We start from the raw sequence: 27547 nt of genomic DNA on the forward strand, positions 1-27547 counted from the left end.
GTTGGCCCTGCTATTACTAAGCAACTCTAAAAGTTATGTTTCACCGCTTGTTCCATTTGGCTTGTTCACTTGGCTCTATGGAATTAAATTTTAATTAGTTGTTTAATTTTGTTGTAATAAAACAAAAGCATTTTGAAATTTTGATTGATTCATTCACTAAGCCCTTTTAAAGTGGTTCATATTTGATGGTACGAGCTTAACTTAATTTCCTAAACATAAGGTCCATGTTGATTTTGGCTTTTGATTTGAGGGTCTATACACAATCTTTTTTCTCTCTTGTGTTCCCTTATTTGAAAATTTACTTCTGCGGGAGTATGCATTTCAGTTAGTAGGTAGTTGGCAGTTATCTCTTGCACTTGGTAGTTGGTACTGAGGGATCTACTTCCATTATCATCAAGTGGGAACTTCTTTTTTTCTTTTCCTTCAACAACAAAATGTAACATTTAGCGATTTTTTTTAATTTTATCACTTGAAAGCCATGTCTTGCAATATCGAATGGCTTACGTGCTTTGGTATATTCTAATGACAATAATCATGTTTAATTACAAAATAAAGCAACTTTTGACTAGATGTATTCAAGGTCCATGAAAGGGAGGTTAAGGATGCCTTGTTTTTTTTTATTCTACAAATTAAAGGTGTTAATAGTCCCATATGCTAAAATAAAGATATAAGGAAATTCTCTGCCTTGCTTGTGACTCATGTCTAATCAATGATGTACTAGTAAACGACATGAATCATAGTTTTCATTTCACACAACATTTCATTGGTCAACTAGTTCATTGGTTTGTAGATTTGTAGATAGGCATTTTCTATATTTTTGAAGTTTAGTAATTTTCTGTTAAACCTAGTAATACATCTGTTGCTAAATCATTCTTTCTTGCTTTTGACATTTATTTTTGGTTAAATTCGGTGCTAGGTGCTTCAGTATTGGCTTATTCAAAGTTTAAACAGGAATATCTTGTAGGAGTTGTTTTAGAACTATTTTACTTCATCTTATCTTATCTATGCTGGTGTTGCTATTCTTTAAAGTATTCTATTACCTAAAATTTTAGTCCAGTGATGTAGAAGTTGATTGAAACATTAAGCATATCGGTGAGAATTTTCATTTGTGTTTACTCTGACTAGCGTATTTATGACAATATCATTTAGTAGTATTCAATCCTTTTTTGCTAAACACACATTTAAGTCTCCAAATTATTATTTGATGTTAATGATACTGTAAAACTTACACAGGCAAAAACATCAAGAAACTAAAGCTCAAGTCTTTAAGGAAACACATCGGATTTTTCCAACAAGAGTCGACTTTTTTGGTCACATTAATTCGAAAACATTCTTATGGTTAAGAGGGAGCCACAAAAGGAGATTATAAAAGTAGTGAAGCTCACTAATGCACATAGTTTGATCAATGCCCTTCCGGAGGACTATTCCACTAAAATTGGTGAGCGATGTGTTAACTTTTTGATGGGCAAAAGCAAAGAGTTGTGCTTGCAAGTGCTATTACACAAGTGAAAATGGACACGATATTCGTAGTTACGACACCCATACATTTAAAATTACTATGCATCGTTTTGGATCTCGGGATCTCGATTTCACTCTAAACTAGTAAATGAATGTTTGGAATGTGATAGAAGACTTGTATTCTTGAACGAATGGATGTAATATTTTTTAGTTTGTTGTCAAGTGTGGTGTAATTTCCAAACAAATATATAATGTTACTCACTATCGTTTGAACTTTGTGTAGATCGTGACATCAAAATCTAGTCAAAATTCTCATCCTTACACTTTCAAGTGCTAACGAGCGAAAATGAAGCGAAATGAACATGAAATTAGTATAAATGATACTTGTACTTTTAAAATGATTACATATCGTTTTTGGGCAATAGAATCTCGATTTCACGTTTGTGTGAACTATATATTCAATGTATTGTTCAAATTTTCACGTGCCATTTTAGGTAGCAGATTGATTTCAGTTTCGAAATGTTCTATGTTTTATATATCCTAAACGGTTTCTATATACCCTAAACGGCAATCATACTTGTAAAATGATCATATGTCATTTTGAGTAGTAGGGTTCGAATTTCACTTATACATGTTGAATGATTACATATTCGATATTTTTTTATATCCGATATCCTAAATGGCACCCCTACGAGTAAAACGACAATATGCATCTTAAGTCAAAAAGTCTCGATTTCACTCTAAAACTAGTAAATTAATGTTCGGAATAACATCCAATACTATAAATGCAACCATACATTTAAGCCATATACTCAAAACCCTATATCCGAAGGCCGAAATCCTAAACAACAACCATACATATAAAACGACTAGATGTCGTTTTGAGTCACGAGATATTAATTTCAACCTGAAATTAGTAAAACATTATTTGAAACATCATATATGACTTGTACACATTGAACGACTACACGTACTATATTTTCTATACCACACTTTTTACTTACATTTTTCTTTATTGTCAGGTGTAGTGTAGTTTTCATCCTAATTATAGTGGGACTCACTATAGTTTGAATCAATCTGCTGACGAAATATAGTCAAAACTTTCATCCTTAAACTTTCAAGTAGTTATAGACATGAATAAATCGAAATGAGTAGAAACATCACTCATACATTTAAAACGACCAAACGTCTTATTGGGTCACGAGGTATCGATTTCTCCGAAACTAGTAAAATGGTATTTGAAACATCATACATGTCTTGTACACATTGAACAACTACACATGTTATGTTTGCATACCATACTTGCGACTTGCGTTTTTCTTTATTGTCAAGTGTAGTATAGTATAGTTTCTAACTGATTATAGAGTAACTCGCTATAGTTGAACCAATGTGTTGACGAAATGTAGTTAAAACTTTCATTCTTAAACTTTCAAATGATTACAGGCATGGATAAACCAAAATGAACATAAAGTGAGTAGAAACGTCACTCATATGTTTAAAATGATCAAATGCATTTTTGAGTCACGAGATATCGATTACACTCCGAAACTAGTAAAATAGTATTTGAAATATCATACATGATTTGTACACATTGAACGACTGCACGTGCTATGTGTTGCATACTACACTTGTTACTTACGTTTTTCTTTATTGCCAGGTGTAATGTAGTTATTCGCGAAATTATTTCTTTCGATTTTAAACCACCGCAAGTGTACGGTTCGTTAACAAGTAATAAAGTGGATTCAATGAGTCCGAATATCGTCCCACAGAGATTGATTAGTTCAAATTTTATCTACCTTAGCCTTAACCGAAACTAAATTACCAAATTGGATGTAGACCTAATTGAACCTTAATTATGCAATTTTTTTCTTATGATTAAATTGAAATTAATATGCAAAACAATAAATTAAAATTCGAGAATGAAATCTAAAAGTTGAGAATGCACTTGTTATAATTATTGGGAATGAAATACGCTAGGATCACGAATTCCCATGCAATTATCACTTTAAATCCTAGTTTCACAATATGACAACACATTTCGATTTTGACGAATCAATGTTCCTAAATCTATCCAATACTCTCTATCGAGATGTATCAAACCTATCTCTACATACCACCGGTCTATATTTCTATGACAAGAGCATATGTAAAAATGCATGCAATTTTATGAACATTTAAAAATTCACATAGAGTATAGCGGTATATTTTTATCCACTATCGGACCCTACGATGATTTATACTATGTCAAATCTAATCCAATTCTCTCGAATGCAAGAATAAATCACTTAAATTCACACAATTACGAGCCCTTAATTGCGGAAACATTTAATTGTATATAAGTCATTCAACATAATAGAAATTGTGTCTTACATCAAATTGCAAAACTAGAATATTAAAATTCAAATCACATGGTCCATCGATCTCCTAGCATAAATAAAATCTAGCCTAGCATGCTCAAAATAACAAAATACATCAAAGTTTGTATATAAGACATCACCGGGTTATAAAACTCGAATAAATCTTGAAGTTCTTCGTGTCAATCTTTGTTCTTGCGCTCAAATCCTCTTCAAGAGTTGTTTTTAGGCCTCCAATTACGTTCTTGGCGTCTCTAGAATGTTTTTGATATTTATATCCCGTGGAAAATTAGGTTACCATAGGTATTTCAATCGTATAAGGAAAGAAAATTTTCGCGCTGAATTTGTACCATGTAACCGCATGGTTTTAATCCGTGCGGCCACATGGTTATCATCTTTTTTCATTATAAATCCCTGCATCACTTCGTGCGGCCGCACGACGTTTCTACCATGCGACCGCATGGTAGAATTGATCTTTCAATTCCTACAATTTGGTCCTTTCACTTTAATCTTCCACTTCTTTACATCTTTTCTTCATTCTTCACATTCCATCATCCCAAAATGTCATCAATTCATATTTGGCAAACTCAATCTCTTGATTTGTTCATCGGGTCAACTTTTGAGTAATTGCACCTTGGTCCTTGAACTTTCACCTTGTGTCATTTTAGTCCTTTTTCGCGTCTTTTTCATGTATTTCACCATGTCCATCGGTGTTACCTACAATTCACAAATGTAATGAAATTAAGTCACAATTCAATCATTTTATTAGTAATTAAGTCATGTTTGCAACCTAAATAAGTGTGCAAAAACACACTTATCAAACTCCTCAAACTTGAACTATTGTTTGTCATCAAACAAGATAGTGACTAAATTCTGAACAAACATGGCTTAATACCCTGCTACGGCTCAGGATTGGACTAAGTGTTCGATTTGATGAAGATATATCAGTGCAAAAAGATTAATGGCATCAACCTTCGCCTGTTAAATGCGCACTTGACGTGCGTGTGTGAGTTCATGCTAACATATTAGATTCATGATAGGTTTGAGTCCCGATCCCAAGTGGTCAAATGTATCCTTACTCGCTCGAGAGATACACAACCCCCCAAACTTATTATTTTAACTCAATTATCCCAGGGTTGTGTTTTTAAAATTAGGATTTTACATAGCTGTAGTCCTTACCCTCTCGTAATTTGGATTAATCTCACTATCACAAGTTTACAATTCAGCAAGTGAAGGCTCTCCTAAATTTGATTGTTTCGACACTCAAGATTAAACTAGGTTACTTGTCTCGCCTCAAAGGTATAGTTTTTTCAACCAAATGTCCAAGGGCTTTTCTTCATGTTATTGTCTCTCTTTTGTTTTTCTCACTTTTCTCTAATTTTTCTGATTTTTTTTTTACCATCTTCTCATTTGCTTTCTATATAACACATGTAACGAGTTTTAGGCTGGTGACCCCCAAACCAATTGGCTTTAGGGTACTAGGTTTTAAACCTTTGCAGGCTTATTCACTCGAGTTATAAAGGCTCGATCAGATGATTTTCAATTAACCTCTTTCCCTCTTGCTTTCTATATGACCCTTTTAGCGAGCTTTAGGCCGGTGACTCCCAAACCAGTTGACTTTAGGGCACCAGATTTTGAAATATCCTTACAGACTTATTTGCTCGAGTCATAAAGGCATGAAAAGAAGTGTATTATTTTCACAAATTTATTTTATGCTCTTATTGTTCTAGACATTTAGTTTCCAAAACTAACCTCTAATTTAAGATTTTCATCTAATCTTCACCCCACTGGTCTAGGCAATCCACGCAATAGAATTCATGCATGGAGCCTCCACTCATCTCAATGCTCCCTTACAATAGCTCAACCATCACCAAACTATCTTAAAGCAGTTTACGGTTTAATTCAATATAGGGTTATCATTCTTTTTCTATTTTATGCTCAAAATCCTGTCATTTATCTAATATGTCAAGCATGAATAGTGTGCACAAATAATGTCAAGTTTTGCATCAACAAGTGTCAGATAACCTAATTGCCTTAGATCCAAAGATTTTGCAGTTTAACCTAGTCCAATTTTAATATCATAGCTAGCAAGGTTATCAAGCCCACACAAGCATGCATAAGAAAAGTTAAAACAAAAATGAATAAAATGCAATTTTTTTTTCATGCACACATACCGATGAACACAGATAATACAAATACTTAGTTAAAATTATGTCACCTCCCCAAACTTTGTTACTACATTGTTTTCAATGTAAAATTAACAAAAGATGAAAGACAGAATTTTACGGACTACATAAAAATGAAAATCCAAAATGTGGTAAATAGTACTTCCCTTGAATCAAAACGGATGAGGTGGTGGGAAACTGGGTCTTGCTGTACCATCATCCGACGGAGGGGTGTGTCGTCCAAGGAGCTGCCGCATCATCTCATTCATTTCCCACATCAAGGTAGACTGTTGTATCTGCTCGGCCTGGATAGCTTCATGGTCTCCCAAGTTTCATTTACCCTCATCTGGATACCGTCCACCCGACCAACATACATGTTCAACCGGCCATTCATGGTGTCAACCTCCCGTCGCATGACTGTAGCATGATCCTTAGCATCTCTGATGTAGTTCAATGCAAGGTGATTGTCCCTTTGTAAGCTTCCTAATTCAGTCCTCATGTTGCCAAAATTTTGAAAGAAATTGTGAAGGTCCCGGCTAATGCCCGTGGTGGTGGAGAAAATCTGTCTCAGCAACTGATTATCCATTTCAGCTAGTGGTGTGGAGCCCGTGGGTGGTCCTGATCTTCAGGGATTTGACCTTGTTCTGCCTGCTGCCTACGTCGCTCGTTTTCCTAGTCTTCCCTGTGCTTAACCCGAGCCCTTGTCTGAGCATCAAATGTAGTTCTTTTGATCATTGGGCTGGGTTTTTCAGGTCACTCCTCAGGTAAGAGAGCAACACCCGCAGCCCGACATATGCCACTAATGAGGCTCGGGAATATCAAAGTGGAGCGTCGATCCCTCCAAGTCCCCAATGAGTGCAGTTGATTGTATATATGAGTAGCGAGATCAATTTTGTTACCTCGAGCCAAGTGGTAAATAAAACCTGCTGTCTGATCTGGGAATGTAGTCCTGTGTGATATCGGCTCAACATTGTGGCACATAAAGAGCCATAGAATGGCCATGGAAGGAGTAAGCTCAATCTGATGCCACTCGGTAGTGTCGAGGGGCCATGCAGTCTCTCGCCCCATTAAAACCTCAGTCACCTCATTCCAGTTAAAGTCAATTGGGAGGGGGACCACATTCTCCATGGTAAGTTGGTAGTAATCATGAATGACCTCGGGAGAGAACATAATCAATTTCTCCCGCACCCAAGTTTATTGGAAATGGTCGGAGCCTGGCGTGTCAATGTCACTGTTGAAGTTAGCGAAGAACTCTCGGCATAAGATCTCATAGAGTGGATGTGGTCTCTCTACTAACTTTTGCCATCCACAGAGCTGAATTAAATTGACCAACTCAAACCTCGGGAAGTCGTCAAGTTTAACAGTTCTTTCAGCATGCAAAGGCCAATGGCGTACGATGTTTTCATATCGTGCCGCGGTGATTTCAGTTAGGAATCGCTGAACTTCGCCCGCGAGCTCTCGAGTACGGGCTGTTCCTGTGGATGAGCTTGCAATTTCCTTCCCGTGCACAGTTCTTTTTGGAGGCATCCTACAAAGTTTGTAGGAATATACTCATTAAGTCGATGTGAAAAGTATAGGCAAGAAATGAGAAAATTTTAATAAGCGAATAAGCATTGCACAAATTCCCCAAACTTTCCCAGATGCATGCATAGTAATATGGTGTGCAATTGGCAAGCTATGATGTTTAGTTGAACTCACGTAGGTTGCCAATAAGAAAAATGGGGAAAACTCGGTGTATCTTATCGACATTTCAGAATTTGGAACCATGACCGAGTGCTCACTTTCGGCCCTTGACATCATTGAGAATTATCAAAAATTTTCTGGAAAATCTCCGGGCATATCAAAGGATTCATTGAAGTGTAACACACACTCAAATCTCAAATCAATTGGAGGTTGTTTGGTGTGTCAAATGAAGATGCTAAATAGGGGACGGAGGTTGCCATGATGTGCGGTGACCTAGTCATTTGCCTATGTGGTGTAATGTGAAAGTGGGTGTTATCTAGTTCAAATTAATCGGGAATCCGTTGAAATACATCGAATGCCATGTTGGTGAAACAATGTATATGCAAAAGGCATTTAATTTCACACACAAGGATATTGTGGCATTTAAGCAAACACTTGGTGTGCATTATGTGAAGATGCTACGAATGTAAAGAATTGAATGTAGGAATCATTCCAAAGTTTCCACAACACAATCACATCAAATCCAAACATACATGACCTAGCCTAATCTCCCTCAAATCGCCTAAATTAAAATTTCAATTACGAAAACCCGAAAACAGAATTGAGGGAGATGTAAGAATACGTACCTTGTATTTGTAGGGTTGAATTGAGGTCAAAAGTTGATTTCCTTTCGATGTTATTACAATGCAATGATGAGATTAGTGTGTAGAATATGTTATGCTAGCCCAAAATCGTGCCCTAGGTGAGTATGGTTGGGAGAGAGTTTGGGGGATAAAAGATATGAAAATGAAAGGAAAAAACTGGGCGTGGGCTAAAAATCCACGCCTTATTATTGCCATGTGGCCGCATGGCTTTATCCCCTGCGGTCGCATGATTTTAGTGGCTTTGGCCACTTAATTCTCGGATGTTATATGTGCGGTTGCACTGTGCGACCGCATGGAAATTTTTTTTTTGCATAATAAATAATTAATAGTAAAAATAAAATAAAGTGATATCCCTGAAAGCCCGATTTTTGACTAAAATTATGGTATTCACTTGATGAGTTGACCCGACTCTTAACGTCCCCAATTTTCTTCTAAAACATACTTCTAAACATTCTGGGACGTGTATGGGTCGGAAACTTGGTACCCAAAAATTGATTTATGTATAATTTTTTTTAAAGTCAACATTGACATGTGAAATTTAGAAAAATTTACCGAGAAATGCGTGAATTTCGCACCCAATATCCCAAACTACTCCAATCAACCCGACTCGTGTGTACAGTGCTTGGACCCTTTTAACATGTATGGATGATCGATGACCACATAAAGAAAATGCAAAATGAAATTGAAACAAAAATAATTTCTAATCTAAGTGCAGATAGCATAATAAATTAAATGAAAAAGGATACAATGGGTTGCCTCCCACCCAGCGCTAGGTTATAGTCGATAGCTCGACTTTTCTGTAGCTGCTTCATTCTGGCATCTCGAGTTGAACGGTGGACTTTTGTTGGAGAAGTCACTACCCCAGTAGTGTTTCAGTCTTTGCCCATTAACAGTGAAGGTACCCTTAATCTCGTGGCTTACTTGTATAGCCCCATATGGTAGAACTTTCGTGACAGTATAAGGACCCGACCACCTTGATCTTAGTTTTCCTGGGAACAGCTCGAGTCTCGAGTTATACAATAGCACTTTCTGCCCAACTTCAAACTCTCGCCTCTGAAATGCATGTCGTGCCACTTCTTGGTTCATTCCTTGTAAAGTTTTGAATTTTCGTAAGCTTCCAGTCTAAACTCATCTAACTTATTAAGTTGCAACAGACGCTTTTCATCGGCGGCGCTCAAGTCTATATTCAACTGTTTCATAGCCCAGTATGCTCGGTGCTCCATCTCTAGTGGCAGATGACATGCTTTCCCAAAAACTAGGCGGTTTGGAGACATGCCTATCGGGGTCTTGAATGTTGTTTTGTAAGCCCATAATGCATCGTCCAACTTTTTAGACCAATTCTTTCTAGATGAATTCACTGTGACTTCTAGTATTCTCTTCAGCTGTCGATTAGATACCTCAACTTGCCCGCTGGTTTGTGGATGATATGGAGTAGCAACGCGGTGTTTAACGCCATATTTATTCAGCAAATGCTCAAACTGGCGATTACAGAAATGCTGGCCCCCATCGCTAATTATAGCCCGCGGTGTACCATATCGGGTGAAAATGTATTTCTTCAAAAATCCAATTACTGCCTTTGAGTCATTTGTTGGCAATGCAACTGCTTCCACCCATTTTGATACGTAATCCACTGCCACCAAGATATACTGATTTGAGAATGAAGGGGGGAAAGGTCCCATAAAGTCAATTCCCCAAACATCAAATATCTCCTCTTCCAAAATGTTGTTCAGTGGCATTTCATTCCTCCTCGAGATATTCCCAGTGCGTTGACATCGGTCACACCTCTTAACAAACTCAAATGTGTCTCTAAACAGTGTAGGCCAGTAGAAACCTGATTGTAGAATCTTTACAGCTGTTTTTGAAGCCCCAAAGTGCCCTGCGTAAGCAGATGAATGGCAGTGCTCGAGAATCTCATGTACTTCTTCCTCAGGTATGCATCTCCTTACTATCTGATCAGTCCCCCGCCTATAGCGAATTGGGTCCTCCCAAAAATAGTACTTCAATTCGGCGAAGAACTTTTTCCTTTGGTGACTCGAGTAGTCTGGTGGTGGGATGGAACTGGCCAAGTAATTGACGATATCTGCATAACAAGGTGCTTCATCTACTCTCAACATTTGCTCATCTGGGAATATCTCATTGATGTCCACTAATTCATCTGTCCCCCCAGGCTCCAATCGGGATAGGTGATCCGCTACTACATTCTCACTGCCCTTCTTGTCTCGTATCTCGATATCGAACTCTTACAGCAATAGCACCCAACGAATCAACCTCGGCTTTGCATCCTTCTTTGTGAGTAGATACTTCAATGCAGCATGATCTGTGTCGACTATAACTTTAGACCCGACAAGATATGACCTGAATTTGTTGAATGCATATACTACAGCCAATAGCTCCTTTTTAGTGGTGGCATAGTTGATTTGCGCTTCATTAAGAGTCTTACTTGCATAGTAAATTACGTGAAGGATTTTGTTTCTCCGTTGTCCTAATACTGCACACACGGCGTGATCACTTGCATCACACATCAATTCAAAAGGGAGTTCCCAGTCTGGTGCCACAATTACTGGTGCTGTCGTAAGCTTCTCCTTTAAGGTGTTGAATGCTGTGAGGCATTCTTCATTAAACTCAAAGGTTACGTCTTTCATTAGCAGATTGCATAACGGTTTAGTGACCTTCGAGAAATCTTTTATAAATCTCCTGTAGAACCCCGCATGCCCCAAGAAACTACGAACTCCTTTAACTGATGTAGGTGGTGGTAACTTCTCAATAACTTGAATTTTTGCCTTGTCCACCTCAATTCCTTTTGCTGAGATTCGATGCCCGAGTACAATGCCTTCTTGCACCATAAAGTGGCATTTCTCCCAATTTAAAATCAGGTTAGTCTCCTTGCATCTCTGTAAGACCAAATTCAGGTGCTCTAAACATTCATCAAATGAAGATCCAAACACTGAGAAGTCGTCCATGAAAACTTCAATAAACCTTTCAATCATATCGAAGAATATTGCCATCATACACCTCTGAAATGTGGTTGGGGCGTTACAGAGACCAAAAGGCATCCTACGATAAGCAAAAGTACCATAGGGACAGGTGAAAGTGGTCTTCTCCTGATCTTCTGGTGCGAAAGGTATCTGATTATAGCCCGAGTATCCATCCAGGAAATAGTAATGTGAATGTCCAGCCAATCTTTCTAACATCTGATCAATGAATGGAAGGGAAAAATGATCTTTTCGTGTGGTTGCATTGGGCTTGTGATAGTCGATGCAAACTCTCCATCCCGTAACTGTTCTAGTGGGAATTAATTCATTCTTCTCATTTTTCACCACTGTGATTCTCCCTTTTTTCGGTACCACTTGAACTGGGCTAATCCATGCACTATCTGAAATTGGGTAAATAATTCCTGCATCCAGTAATTTCAATTTCTCTGCCCTAACCACTTCCTTCATGTTCGGATTTAATCTTCTGTGACCCTTTATACTTGGCTTGCAATTTTCCTCCATTAGAATCTTATGCATGCACAGAGAAGGGCTGATTCCTTTAATGTCAGCTATTATCCACCCAATCGCCGTCTTGTTCTCTCTGAGTATCCTGAGCAATTTTTCTTCCTCCACCTCACTGACTGTATTCGAAATGATTACTGGAAGTGTATCTGACTCCCCCAAATATGCATATCTGAGATGTGGTGGTAACTGCTTGAGTTCCAGAACTGGTGGCTGCTGAACAGAAGGTAGTGGCTTTGTGTTTCCCATTCCCAGTTCCTCAAAGTGCCTCTTTCGGGTGTATGGCGGGTTGGTCTCCAAAAATCTTGCACATGTTTCAACTTCAAAAGACTCTGACTGGACTGATTGGGATTGTGCAATACATGCCTCATAGGCATCAGATGGACCGTGTAGTAAGAATGTTTCTTGTACTGCCTTGTCAATAATGTCAACTTGATAACAGCAGTCTGATTCTGCTGGTAGTTTCATTGCCTTGAATACATTGAATGATATCTGCTCCTCTCCCAATCTTAAAATCAACTGACCTCTTTGAACATCAATTAACGCTCTCCCTATTGCCAGAAATGGTCTGCCAAGTATCAATGGGACGTCCTTGTCCTCTTCCATGTCCAGGATAAGAAAATCCGCTGGGAATATGAACTTCTCAACCTTGATAAGCACATCTTCAATTATTCCTCTGGGATGTGTCAGTGACCTGTCAGCCAGCTGAAGTGTCACAGTGGTTACTTTAGCTTCTCCCAAACCGAGTTTCCTGAAAACAGACAAAGGCATTAAATTAATACTTGCACCGAGGTCACATAATGCTTTATCAAAATATACTCCGCCGATTGTGCAAGGAACAGTAAAACTCCCTGGATCTTTTAGTTTTGGTGGAAGTTTATTCTGGATTCTGGCACTACATTCCTCCGTAAGCATAACTGTCTCATGGTCTTCCAGCTTGCATTTATTTGATATGATATTCTTCAGAAATTTTGCGTAGCTAGGCATCTGGAACAGTGCATCAGCTAGTGGGATGTTGATGTGGAGCTTTTTGAATATTTCTAGAAATTTTTTGTATTGTTGCTCCACTTTTTGCTTCTTCAAGCGCTGTGGAAAGGGAATTGGAGGCTCGTAGGGGTTGACTGTGACTTCGGCCTTATCCTGTGCTTCTTCTGAGTTTTCCTTTGAACTTGATTCCTTTACAACAGTCTCTTCTTTAGCGGAGGAAGATGTTTCTCCAATCACACCCGGTCTCTTGACATGGATTTCAGGTAATTGCACTCCACTTCGAGTTGTAATGGCCTTGGCTTGCTCTTTAGGATTGATTTCTGTATTACTTGGTAAGTTACCTGGTGTTCTGCCAGTCAATGCGATGGCTAGCTGCCCCATCTGAGTTTCCAAATTTTTGATGGCTGCATTTTGATTTTGAAGTGTAGTTTCGGCCTTCTCCATGAATTTTCCTATCATATCTTCCAATTGAGGCCTCTTCTCTTGTTGTTGAAATTGCCCCTGTGGCTTATTCTGATTCTGGTTGCTTCAAGAGAAGTTGGGATGCTTCTTCCAGCTGAGATTGAAAGTCTCTCCATATTGATTATATTGCTGGTGTTGTCCCCACTGTACGTAATCTGCTTGCTCAATTCCTTGCATGAGTATTGGACAATCTGATGTTTTGTGCTCGGCTCCACATTCCTCACAATTGCTCTTCTTAGCTTGTGATATGCTTTCCACCTTGTGATACAGAGAGTCAATTTTTGCAGATATTGCTGAATAAGTGTCCACCTCGTAGACACCTGGAGTTTTCTTTGGGATCGCCCTCTCAGAAGACCACATGGCTGATGTGGTAGCCATTCGCTCAAATAATTCCAATGCCCCATCAACTGTTCTTGTGGATATTGAGCCATCTGATGCTGAATCCACCATGCTTTTATGGTATGGAAGTAATCCTGTGTAGAAGAATCAAATCTGGGTCTTTTTATCGAACCCATGCTGAGGGCATTTCCGGAGCATGTTTTTAAATCTGTTCCAGGCTTCGTCAAATGATTCATTATCTCCTTGATTGAATACTGATATATCATATCTTAGCTTCGCTATCTTGGCTGGGGAGAAGAACTTTGTGCAAAATCTGTGTGCCAGCTCATTCCATGTAGTGATACTGGCAACCGGGAGTGAATCCAACCATTCAAGTGCTCTGTCTCATAGCGTATGTGGAAAAAGCCTTAATCTGATAGCGTCATCTGAAAACCCTTGGTATCTAAAATGTTGACACATATCTAGAAATCGAGATACGTGTGTGTGTGGATTCTCCTCGGCTTTGCCATAGAATTGGTGTCCATTTTGAAACAGCTGTATTACATTGGTCTTCAATTGAAAGTTGGGCTGCCCAAATGGTGGATATACAATGCTGGATTGGCTTTGAATAACTTGAGGAGTCAAGAAGTCCCCCAAAATTTCATTTCCTTCATCCACTGCCTCTCCTTCGTTAGCTTGAATAATAGGATTGTTTAATTCGTTGGCCATTTGTACTTGTGCTTCGCGGTGATCTCTTTATCGTCGATGAAAGGTGTGCTCAATTTCAGGATCAGCTGGAATCAATTCTCCTCCAGGCAATCGTGACATGCAAATCTGAGAATTAAAACCAGTACGAGCACTGAGATTCAAAATATTTAAATAACTAAAACACAAATAGAGGGTAATAACCCTAAATAAAAATAAAAAAATAAAAACAAAATTATGCTAGCAAAATAAAAATTGAGTTCGAATTAGTGCTTCGAGAAATAAAATTAAACTAAACTCAATCCTCCGCAACGGCGCCAAAAACTTGTTCGCGAAATTATTTCTTTCGTTTTTAAACCACCGCAAGTGTACGGTTCGTTAACAAGTAATAAAGTGGATTCAATGAGTCCGAATATCGTCCCACAGAGATTGATTAGTTCAAATTTTATCTACCTTAACCTTAACCGAAACTAAATTACCAAATTGGATGTAGACTTAATTGAACCTCAATTATGCAATTTTTTTTTCTTATGATTAAATTGAAATTAATATGCAAAACAATAAATTAAAACTCGAGAATGAAATTTAAAAGTTGAGAATGCACTTGTTATAATTATTGGGAATGAAATACGCTAGGATCACGAATTCCCATGCAATTATCACTTTAAATTCTAGTTTCACAATATGACAACACATTTCGATTTTGACGAATCAATGTTCCTAAATCTATCCAATACTCTCTCTCGAGATGTATCAAACCTATCTCTACATACCACCGGTCTATATTTCTATGACAAGAGCATATGTAAAAATGCATGCAATTTTATGAACATTTAAAGATTCACATAGAGCATAGCGGTATATTTCTATCCACTATTGGACCCTACGATGATTTATACTATGTCAAATCTAATCCAATTCTCTCGAATGCAAGAATAAATCACTTAAATTCACACAATTACGAGCCCTTAATTGCGGAAACATTTAATTGCATATAAGTCATTCAATATAATAGAAATTGTGTCTTACATCAAATTGCAAAACTAGAATATTAAAATTCAAATCACATTGTTCATCGATCTCCTAGCATAAATAAAATCTAGCCTAGCATGCTCAAAATAACAAAATACATCAAAGTTTGTATATAAGATATCACCGGGTTATAAAACTTGAATAAATCTTGAAGTTCTTCGTGTCAATCGTTGTTCTTGCACACAAATCCTCTTCAAGAGTTGTTTTTCGGCCTCCAATTACGTTCCCAGCGTCTCTGGAATGTTTTTGATAGTTATATCCCGTGGAAAATTAGGTTACCATAGGTATTTCAATCGTATAAAGAAAGAAAATTTTCCCACTGAATTTGTACCATGCGACCGCATGGTTTTAATCCATGCGGCAGCATCGTTATCCTCTTTTTTCATTATAAATTCCTGCATCACTTCGTGCGGTCGCACGACGTTTCTACCATGAATTGATCTGTCAATTCCTACAATTTGGTCCTTTCACTTTAATCTTCCACTTCTTTACATCTTTTCTTCATTCTTCGCATTCCATCATCCCAAAATGTCATCAATTCCTATTTGGAAAACTCAATTTCTTGATTTGTTCATCGGGTCAACTTTTGAGTAATTGCACCTTGGTCCTTGAACTTTCACCTTGTGTCATTTTAGTCCTTTTTCGCCTCTTTTTTCATGTATTTCACCATGTCTATCGGTGTTACCTACAATTCACAAATGTAATGAAATTAAGTCACAATTCAATCATTTTATTCGTAATTAAGTCATGTTTGTTACCTAAATAAGTGTGCAAAAACATACTTATCAGTAGTGCAGTTTCCAACCGGATTATATAGTGACTTGTCATAGTTTGAATTAATGTGTCGACGATAACGTTGAAATGTAGTTGAAACTTTCATCCTTAAACTTTGAAATGGTTATGGGCGTGAATAATTCAAAACAAAGACTTTTACAAGCTAAACAAACTAATTTATTGAATATTTTAATACATAATAAAATATAACGGAATTAGAGTTCCTTATCTTCGCTTGCAATAAAGTCTATTGTAATTTTCTTATGAAACAATATTGTTGGTCACTATCACATGAACTTTATTTCAATACTCAAGTCCAAATGCAATGAAAACTTCCATTCGATCATTGTCATGTGCATACGAGTGAAAATTAAATGAAGAGGATATGAAATTAGTTGAAATGACACCCAATCATTTAAAATAGTAGCGTTTTAGATTACGGGTTCTCGATATTTAAATGTAGTAAAAGCTTGCATTCATTCATTTTATAAGGATACGAGTGAACATAAAGTGAAATGAATACAAAAATAGTTTAAACGACACCTAACATTTTCATTGACATCATGTCTTTTTAAGTCACGGGCCTTGATTTCACTCTAAAATGAGTCGATAAGATTTGGAACATTTTAGACGACTTATACAAATTAAACGAGCCAATTTGTTGAATATATTATCTCATGATTAGAATATTATGAAATTTACTTAATTTCGTTCATAGTTAAATCTAATACAGTTTACTCAAGGAACAATAGCGTTGTTCATTATCGCGTGAACTTTATGCCGATCGCGGGACAAATATAACGAAAACTTTCATTCGTTCATTTTCATCTGCATACGAGTGAAAATAAAGTGAAGTGGATACGAAATTAGTAGAAATGACACCCAATCATTTAATACGACATCATGACATTTTGGATTATATGGTCTCGATTTCACTCTAAAACAAATCGATCATGTCTTGGAACATTATATAAGACTTATACAATTTAAACGAGCTATTTTGTGGAGTATTTTATCTCTTAATTGAAATTTAAATTATTTAACCTTTTAAATACATCATGTTATTTTGGATGACGAGACCTTGATTTCACTATAAAATGAGTCGATTAGACTTGGAATATCTTAAAAGATTTGTACAAGTTAAACGAGGCAATTTATTGAATATCTTATCTCATAATTAGAATATAATTGGAATTAACTTACTTTCATTTGTAATTATATATAATTTACTTTTTTCACGGAACAATAGTATTGATCATTATTTTGTGAACTTTATATCGTTACTGGGGTTCAATTGTAATGAAAAATTCCAATCATTCATTGTCATGTGCATACGAGTGACAATAAAGTAAGACAAATACGAAATTAGTTGAAACGACGTCCAATCATTTAAAATGGTAGTATGACATTTTGGATTATGGGGTCTCGATTTCAATATAAATTAGTGAAAAATTGTTTATTTTAGTTAAAACGTCATCAAATGGTTTATAATGACAGCATCTCGTTTTGGATCATGGACACTCAATAGCACTCGAAATATAGTTAAAACTTGTTTCAATTAATTTTTATGTGGATACGAAGAAATATAAAGTAATATAAACATGATATTAGTTAAAATGACATTCAATCATTTAAAAGGCAGCATGTCATTTTTCTTGTTGGTTTAAATTGTGTACGAAAAGTTAGAATAAAAATTAGCATTTAAGTTTGGGGAGTTTGGTAAATTTTTGTATCAGATTGGATATTTTAGATATTTCAAATGAAGAGTGTTTAAGACTTTTAACACATGATAAAGTAGACTAAAAGCTAATTAACCAAAACGTATTGACATAGCCTATTTTACTAAATATTATTGTTGACTAGGCTTTTTAAACAAATCCCCCATATTTTTATATCAGATAATTCAATAATAATTTAATAGATATCCAAAATAATATTAAATTTAATTTCGTGTAAAACTCATATATTTCCAATTGTTAAGTATATTAACACAAGGTCCTTCGAAAATGGTAAAGTTGCTAAATTATTCTAAATTACTCAAAACTTCCATTTATGCCTAACATATTGTATGTATGATTGGGATATTACAAAAAATGATTTAGAACTCACAAAATATTTCTTAAACCCCTATTTGATTCAGGTCATGCTACATGTATATCAAAGTGTCCAACTCTCTCATATGGAGAGATGTCCGCTTCAAATAAAATATGATTTATTCAAAATTAGCCTCCCTCCATGTGAGGAGGTTGGACACCACTTGATGTATAAGTAGGATTATCCATTTGATTCAACTAAAAAAGTTAATGTAGATCAAAATCAATAATTGATCTTAACTATACATTTCACAAATCCACAACTTTTTAATTATACTTTCATCAACCTTTATCAAAATTTACTTAAATCTAATTTTTATCTAAAACTAACATTTTATATGGCCAAACTTAGAAGTATTCTCTTCAATTTTTATTTTTCTACAATTCTAAGATCTTTACTAGTTTAGAAGATAAAGTTTTATAAATATTATTATTAATTAAGAACATAAATAAAATAACTCGAAAAAGTTCAATCAACCAAAAGCCCCCAAAAAATGAAAACCTGTATTTTTTTATTTTTTATTTTTTTGAAAAAGGCATTTCATTGCTCTATTTATTATCCCTCAGAACTGCCTATTTTCTACATGGGTTGGTACCTCTTCCTTTGATGAAGAGGGAGCCCCAGTTTCAAATTTAATTGAGACTTTTAATGACTTTTTGAAATTAAAAAAGTACAGTGATATTCAATGTGAATTTTTTGAGACTCTTTAAAAGTATTGATGTATTCAATTGAGACTTTTATAGACTTTTAAAAAATCTTTAAAAGTCATGGTGTATTCAATTAAAACATTTTAAAAGTCTCTATAAATATTGTGATATTCAAATTTTAATGATTTCTAGAGACTTTAAAAAAGGTTTCTAGGTACTAACTTTTAAATGAAAAGAACTATAAAATCTCAAAATTTCTTTCATTAAATAACAAGATTTTGGGAGACTTCACCCAAAAAAACAAAAAAAAAAAAGAGAGTGTTTTCTTCAATAAAATTTAAATTTAAATATATTGATTTATAACTAAATTTAAATATATTGATTTTCTATTTATTATTTATTTAATTAAAATCTTAATTTTTTTTCCTTTTAAAATATCTTTTTATTATATGGGGAGAGGAAAAGAAATTGTGGAAATCACCACATCGTATATAAGAATTTCATATTATTGCACAAAATTCACATGTGACTACTTTAAATAAAAGTCATTTGAATTCTATAAAAATTTTAAAATGAAAGTCTACAAAAATTTATGAAAGACTTCCACTAATTCTATACAAATATAAAAAAAATTTGCGAAATATACATAAGTCATCATTTAAAAATAGTCTATCAAAATCTTCGAAAGTTCTAAATGAATACAACTCCTTAAATGTTTCATCACCGGGACATGCAACGTCAACAACGAATCAACAATACAAATCTTACAAACCTTATCGAGCAAATTACGCAGCTAAGAGAGGGACTACAAGAAATTCTTGGGCGAGGAGAGAGTACAAAGAAACCTATTTATTGTAAGGTTTCCGCCAGAGTTTCAGCTTTCAAGAATCGTTCAGAGATTTAGTTCCAAGAATCGAAAACAAACTGAAATGACATGCATTATATCACAATCATTCTACAACGAAAAAGGATTCACGCATCAAAGTTTACAGATGGTTTGATGTTTTGGCGTTTCTAGCTTTCATATTTGATTATTCTAAAGAAAAGGGGGGAGAAGATGGTAGAGAATGGAAATAATGGGTAGACCGAAGATCCCCACTATAACCTTCCTACCTCGTCTCATCGGCACATTGTCCAAGTAACCAAGCCAAGAATGAATTGCCTGACAACATCCAATAGGTTGTTGATCAGAGTAGTTTCTCTCATTTGGTGGGGCCAACCCCATGGGGGACTTGATTCACCAGCAAGCTCCAATGATCCTGATTAATATGTCCACTTGGTTGTTCATTTCTAGTCGACTGCGTCAAGTAGAAAAATAGTGCATGGCCATCGCTATTCCCATTTGGAAGAGACTGTTCTTTGTGTGAGTTTAGAACCATGGATCCCCCATCTCCTCGTTTATCAGAAATACCATCACCGTTGGAGGACAAGTGCTCAGAAACAGACGAATTGCAAGATTGCGTAGGAACAGTTGACCCAGATTTTGACTGCTCAGTGGAATTTTTTTTCGTGTTGAGGAATCGGCCACCAGAGCCTCTTGCCCTTCTCATTGCGTGCTTGTGCCGAGATTCATGAAGATATGGCTGCAGCAATCGATACAAAAAGGAATTAAAGGACTTCCTGAACTAAATAATTCAGGCCATTTCTAGAAGACGGTACAAAAAAATCAAACAATAAAAACCCAAGAAAGGCAGATGGTGCATCCAGTAGCCACATGAATGCAAAAGATGAAGAATTAAGCTTCCTTCAATTAGGATGCAAGAAGCATCGCATCATTAATATTCTTTTTCTTTTGAACTTTTTGAAAGTGTGGAAGTATTAACCAGAGACGATTTCATTCTATAATAAAATGAACAATCATTCTACAAGTCCTGCAAAGTCGTTATTCTTTCTGAATTCCACTTTGAAACCATTATGTTTTTGCATCAAACTAGAGCAACTTGAGCTTGCAAGGCATTTAAGGACCAACTAAATCACTTCAGAGATCTCTCAATAGCATTTGATCACAAAACATCTTTTCATCTTCTTCTACCAAATCAGTCACATGTCTTCTAAGCCATTAAATTATAATGCAACCAATTTTGATTATACTTGCAAATGCTGAGGTTCACAATCATGACATCCTCCTATGAGGGTTGGTATATTTAAAGAAATCATATACACGCTCAAGCAAACATCCAAAATCTGCTTATAACTGTACCTATATGTCTGTGTCTAAAGGGAAGAGGGGGCATTGCCAACCTGTAGCTTTTCTAAAAAAAGAACCTGGTTTTAGACCATAGAGGCCACAAGTATCTTCATTCCCTAATGTAGAGACGGCATCATTCATTCAAAGGACCTAAAAATTGTAATCTGAACTAGAAAAATGCCAAAAATATGGTTCCATAGTCTTATAACACCGGTATAATTTTGGACAAAAGTCTCCATGCTATATGTGGCAAAGAGATAAAGAGGATAAGGAAAGAAGCAAGCAGTAGGTATCATCTTGTCCCTTTTTCCTCGATATTTTCTCCTTTTATTATTTATAGACCACCTGTTAAGCTTGATTCTAAATTTATTTTTAAGTGATATAGGCAAAATGAAAATTGAAGCTAATACAGTGAACCAAAAACACAAGCAAAATTCTCACGCCTATGTCCAAGTTACTGGTTTTCTTCCAACTACCACATTTAAAATGTTAGACATCCATGGACGTGAATTCAGAGTAACTGTGCTAATGAAACAAACCTAACAATCTACAAAAATCATATATAACTTATCATCATTTTGTACACACAGGCAGTAGAACGAGTGTGCATGCAAGTTGGGAGGGGATGCATTATGTTACCTTCCTGACTTTAATCGCTTTCTTCTCCAGTTCTGCTTTTGCTCTTATTTGTCTTCGCCTTAATATTCCATGATACTGTTTAGCATTCACATATACAGGCTCTTCTTCCATATTAAGAGGCAAAGGCATTCTTGCTGGAAGATATCCAAGGAATTGTTGTTGTACCTGCTGAGGAAGTTTGAACTGAACAATGAGTCCTAAGATAATTGCAACAGTTTTAGCCTAATAAAGCAATGCAAATTATTATGAAGTTGTGCCACAACTAGCAGATGCATGGATATCGAATCCTGCTTCAACAAAAAGGAAGACATTTTAGCAACATTATAAAAAGCTTATGAAAAAGACACGGCAAACAAGGACCATGTGAAGTAGTTCATCAGTCATAAGATTGATGTTCCAAATGCACGCAACATCAAAAGTCAAATAAAAGACCTCCCGAAAGAAGATCAAAAGAAGAGGTGAGCCCCAAGTATGAATGTTGAGGCATGTCAAAATGAGGAATTGCACTGCTGTCAGCTTTTCAATTAGAACAATCAAATAAGACAAGGAAATGAGGGGGGCAAAAAAAAAAAAGGGAACGGAGAGAGAGTTATTCATGTGTGATTAGCACACAGAGGAGCAGAAAATAGGATTAGGGAAGAAAGAAGTGAATAAATTCTAAATGCTGCATATTGGTGTCGGTGGGAGACCATGTTTTTCCTTACCGGTGCTCCGTATGTCACTATCCCACCATATTGTGGATCTGTATATTGATATGGAGTCAACATCTGCAAAAAGTAGAAAGGCAAATCAATGAACAATACTTAGTTTCCAATAAAAAGGAACAGTAGAGATCCACTTCAAAATCCATAAACTAATAATATCCCATGGCTCAGAGAGCAAAAATCTTACAATTGAATGACCAACAAGTTCCATTTGGGAATTGTTATCAAACTGCTGCTGCTGCTCTTGACGACTACTTCCATTTGATCCTGAGTAGGATATGAAAACTGAAAAGTTAGTACACATTAACAAAGTTTCATCCCTCAATTGATGCAGAAAACAATGCAGTGCCACTCGCCAAAAGTCTTAAATATTTCAAAAAATAGCATATCCGTTTCATCTTCCACCCCTAATGAGAAATCACACAAGTTTCACTAGAAAATGACAGGGATATTGAGTGATCAAGATGAGCTAAAAGTAAAAAATATGAAAGACAATTCACAATTTCTGTCAACAAGACAAACAAGTTAATTTGTCTCCAGATAAAGTGAACTGCATTAGAAAACAGTATAAGAAAAAATATATATAACAGTAGATATCCACCAACTCATAACTAATCAATTTTCATAAAAATATTGTGAATTTTATGTAACTGACCAAAATAACCACCTTTTGGACTGGGGCAACTGGCACATCCTGTTCCATGCTTCTATTATAATCTCTTTTTGGAACATAAGCTTATACTGACATTAGATCTTCTACCATATGTTACAATGATTAGTCAAAACGATACTTTCACTCATTACTTTGTCTGCGTTGATTGAATAAAAGTGAACATCATTTTAGCCCGTGAAGTTGAAGTCCATGAATAAAATATACTCCCTCCATCCCACAAAAGCTTGCCTCCATTTTCACACAGATTAAGAAAACATAATTAATATAGTTAGAAATATAAGTTTTACTTACATTTCTCCAAATATAATGATTTAAATAAGAGTAGTTCTTAATTTTTGATAACAAGGCGCATTAAACATGGAGAAAGAAATTAATAAATGAACTATACTCTCAATGAGAAAAGTGGCTTATAATTTGGGACAAATGAAAAAAGAAAGAAAGCAAGCCTATCTCTATAGGACAGAGGGAGTGAAAAAGTGGTGACAACAAGACACGATTCAAATGAGATAGAAAATATGTTTAAAGTTTTAAGACAGTGAATAAGTTAAAGACTTGAACATTGGCCAAGAATGTAACCGTTTTACAAAGACCATAACACAACTTGAATCCTATGTACTTGCTCTATTATCTCAATGGATCAAACTTTGAAGTAGCCAATATTTTAAAGGTTAACTGTATTACCCCCACTAAGTGCAGCCGAGAAAAACCTAAATTGTAACAGATCTTATAAGCCATGCAACATGTGCACAATATTTTACACCTGCCTTCAGAGTTTTAGCTTCTGGCATTAATGGCCTTTTGCAGAACAAGTATCTCAATCAATAATCTGTTTTGAAACAAATGTAAATTGATTTAGTTATTTCATTCTTGTTTTAAGTAAAATAAGCTATACACAAAAAATTAGATCCAAATTCAATTACACAAGTGTGGCAAAGATCGCATATAAGTATGGGACCACATGATAAGAGCTAATAGCACATACCTAAGAACCATTTTAAAGGTTTGCAAACAATTTAAATTTTCTCTATTTTAGTTATGATCTAAATGTTGCAACTTGCAAAAGACCAGATGACAAAAGGCACCCAGAGCCAAGTATCCCCTCTAACTTTGCTCCCCAGTAAATCCATGAACAAAATAGATCATAGTTCGGGCATGATGTTGATGACAACATAAATTGAATTCAGTCAAAGCTAATTTGGGTTGTTTAAAAGAAAAATTGTTTCCAAATGAATTCGAAGGAAATATTGAACATATAAAGGAGTAGATACAGCGCTCATACTAAAGGCTAAGTGTAGCTAAGTTACATGAAGTGGTAAAATTGGTACGATCTCCAAAAAATTGGTACATTATTCTAGAGCTCTAAATTTGATTAAGCCATCCTACCTTCTCCTAAAAAGTAGAATCCCACAACTTTGAAGGAATAAATGAGAAAATTCGGGAGCAAATGGTAGTGGATCATTTATTTGTTAATTACAGTTCGTAGTTGAGTTCAACAGATAAGAAAAATAAGGCCCGACTGCTGTGCTTCTGCTACTGATTGCAAAACTCAATAAATGTCAAAAATTCTGCATCATCAGATTATGTAAGTTCTGAACCACAGCTACTTTGATTTTTCAATCAAGAACTAATAGTTAGTAGGGAAAAAGAAAAAGAAAAAGGAGAGATACCAACGTTTTACATGTACATGTGTGATTATCCAAAAACAAAAACTCATCTCAGACCTATTACAACTACAGAACGGTTTTGTTATGATGCACTAGCCAAGAACATATCAACTACAGTGCATCCAAATTCAGGGAAGTAAAATGGACATTTTCACCATCTTATTACTATAATAGGACTAACATCAGACCATCCAGGAAGACAACAGAAACAAGTAGGAGAATTAAAGAAGATCACAATCAAAACATGGCACTCTCTAGAAAACGGAAACCTCTGCTGCAGGCATTATCAGATCATAAAAATTAAATTTAACATGTTCAAAACGGAAACCACATGGATATATCCGAGGGGGCAAGAGATTTACTGATCTATAGATAAGTAAACCTATCAAACAATTTAGATTTCTCTTTGCATCTAGATTTATATGAAAACAAGATGTAAAGCAAGGAAACTACCAGAATGTGGGGCATTGATTTCAGTTTCTTTAACACTGCCTTCATCATTGCCTTGTGGCTGGGAAGTTCTGGAGGTGATTGATTTATCAGCCTGTTTCTCAGTACGAGGCATGCCTCCCCAAGACCGTGTATATGGTGTTGGTGATTGAAAGTTCTGTACACCTGTTTCTAGCTTCCGATCATTGTTTTTAGCTAGGGTGGGCATTATACTTCACTCTTCACCTAATAACAAATGACCAGATCATCAATCTGTTAGTAACAATCAATTGTCACAAAGAAGTTATACTAAAGAAACAGCTTAATGAAATTCTTATGGGAATTAAAACGAAGGAAACCATAAGCGAAGTATTACCGAAAACCCAAATGATGCTAAAATTCAAAGCTTCTCCATTTACCAGGAAGAAAAAGGCAAACAAACATAATTCCTGAGTATTTGCAGTTGATATAAATAAGTTTACACTGGTCTGCAAAAAACAAATGGAAGTGCAAAAAGAAAATAAAAATTATAAGCGTAATTCGACCTTCTATCAGGCATCTATTGGTCTTTCATTTCTAGAAAAGATTCCGAAAAGTTAACCCCATTCTATCAATCATTTGTTGAGGTGTTATACTTGTAAATTGTAAATGTCATGAAGAACAACAACTGCATTTTCATTGTAAATAAAATAAAATAAAATAAAAATTCAACTAAATGACATTATGATTGTCCAACCAAATGAAGTTGCTTGTATTTATTCCTCAACATGAACAAATCCAAAATGAATCTGAAAAGTGAACACTTCAAAAATTATCGAAATATTTCCTACCAAAAAAATTCTCATTGTGGAATTTAACAATCAATTAAGCATCACTAACCTTTACAGAATCAGCTAGATTATAACATTAACACGCCGGTAAAAACCAAAATTCTATCAGCAATTTATTGTGGTGTCATAAACTAATAAGTCAAACTAAGGATGTTAAAGAAATGAAAATCACTTTTAACATCCAAACCCCAATTTTACAACTAATCCAGTAACTCGCCAGTTCCACAAATCAAAATCCTTGAATACAAAAATTCACAAGACATAATAAATAAAAGAAACCAAGCAATTATTCAGAATCATTTAAAAGTTTAAAAAAAAAAAAATTGCTCACAACAAACGAAATGGCGTAGAAACACAAAAAAACAAGTCGACGCTACTATTATAAACCTTCAAATTCCAATTTTCATCATTTTTTTGTTTTTTTTGTTTATACACTTAGCTCAAGGACAAATTGTGTTTGAAAAATTAAAACAAATTATCCAAAAAAAAAAAAAAAACCCAATTGATATTGCAAAATTCTTCAAGAAAAAATAGGGAAGAACCGCTTACCTTTAATTATTATTGTGATGTGGAGAGTATGACTGAATGCTAAAACACTCAGAACTTCATTTTGTTTGTCTGTGAAAAGCTCGAAGAAAGTGTCTGATGTCACGACGCAACATATAGATACAAATATATTTGTATGTATTTTTTTATTATACGATGTCGCACTATTTATTGTCCACGCCAAAGTCGCTTTTCCTGTCTCTGTTTAGGAAAGAAGTTTAGTTTAGTTAATTAATTAAGTTTAGCTGTGTGAAAGGTCGAAAATGCCCTCCTCTTGCAATCCCACTCACAGAGGAGATCTCGTTTCCTGAGTCAGACTATGTTAATGACACTAATGTGTAAATATGAACAATTAATCGAGAAGAAAGAACAATAATATCGATATACATAAATTTAAGTGATTCGATGATACATCTGTGTCTATTATATGCTATCAATAAATCAATTAACTTCGAAATAAGTTACACGAGTTTGTTTATATAGAACATAATTTCAAAATTATAGGTACAATAACATATCGGATTGTACCATACCGCTAGGGCTCGCTAAAAATAAAACGGTAATCTTTTGTAAGCTTTCCAAATATTATTGGAGAGTTTATTTAACTCTACTCCCTTCCCAAAATTTTTATTTTTTTATTAAAGCTAAGCCAAATATATGGGGTTTAATGATTAATGAACCTAATTGAAGTAGAAATGACTTTTTTTCTTTTTTTTTTTTTTCCTTTGAAAATGAAAGTAAAAATGAAAATCTAATGATATGAATTTGATCTAACTATGATATGAATTTTTAAGTTCAGATTTTGTGCTTGTTTGGTAGGAATTTTGATAATTGATTTTTTGATCGTTAGAGATAAAGTGAGTTCTACCTGCGAAAGAAGAATTCAAAAGTGACGGCTAGAATAGTGAAATAACGATCAAAAAATTGATTTTAATTGACCTTTAAGTTGTACCAAACAAGCTCTTTAATTGAGAAGTTGGGATATCTCTTCTTTTGATTTTTTCTGGCTTTGTTTTAAAGTTAGCCCTTGTTTGAGTCCCATTTTAAAGGAAAAAAA

General features: G+C 35.3%; 1 protein-coding gene across 5 annotated transcripts; it reads right to left on the reverse strand.

The window, feature by feature from the left end:
• Positions 1–19729: 19729 nt before the first annotated feature.
• LOC111410494 (nuclear transcription factor Y subunit A-4-like) lies at positions 19730–26635 on the reverse strand. 5 transcript variants are annotated; one of them, XM_023040848.1, is made up of 7 exons: positions 26494–26615; positions 25491–25563; positions 25139–25360; positions 22536–22615; positions 22349–22411; positions 21645–21812; positions 19730–20400 (listed from the first exon to the last, which is right to left on the reverse strand). In XM_023040848.1, the coding sequence occupies exons 3-7, from the start codon at positions 25341–25343 to the stop codon at positions 20020–20022; spliced, it is 897 nt and encodes a 298-aa protein (XP_022896616.1). In that variant the 5' UTR covers positions 25344–25360; positions 25491–25563; positions 26494–26615; the 3' UTR covers positions 19730–20019. The 5 variants fall into 5 exon arrangements, with proteins under 5 accessions (XP_022896616.1, XP_022896617.1, XP_022896615.1 ...); XM_023040849.1 differs by having other exon boundaries at positions 25534–25602; XM_023040847.1 differs by having other exon boundaries at positions 25491–25602.
• Between the last annotated feature and the right edge of the window lie 912 nt (positions 26636–27547).

The sequence above is a fragment of the Olea europaea genome, chromosome 15 (assembly GCF_002742605.1).
Source record: "Olea europaea var. sylvestris chromosome 15, O_europaea_v1, whole genome shotgun sequence".
NCBI lineage: Eukaryota > Viridiplantae > Streptophyta > Magnoliopsida > Lamiales > Oleaceae > Olea > Olea europaea.

Bases quoted from the DNA above. Each gene is read 5' to 3' on its own strand.
- LOC111410494 (XM_023040845.1), bottom strand. From the start codon at position 25,343: ATGCCCACCCTAGCTAAAAACAATGATCGGAAGCTAGAAACAGGTGTA. The intron at 22,616-25,138 runs GTAGTTTCCTTG...TATCCTACTCAG, and splicing joins AATCAATGCCCCACATTCTG to GATCAAATGGAAGTAGTCGT. The intron at 21,813-22,348 runs GTAAGGAAAAAC...AAACTTCCTCAG, and splicing joins TAGTGACATACGGAGCACCG to CAGGTACAACAACAATTCCT.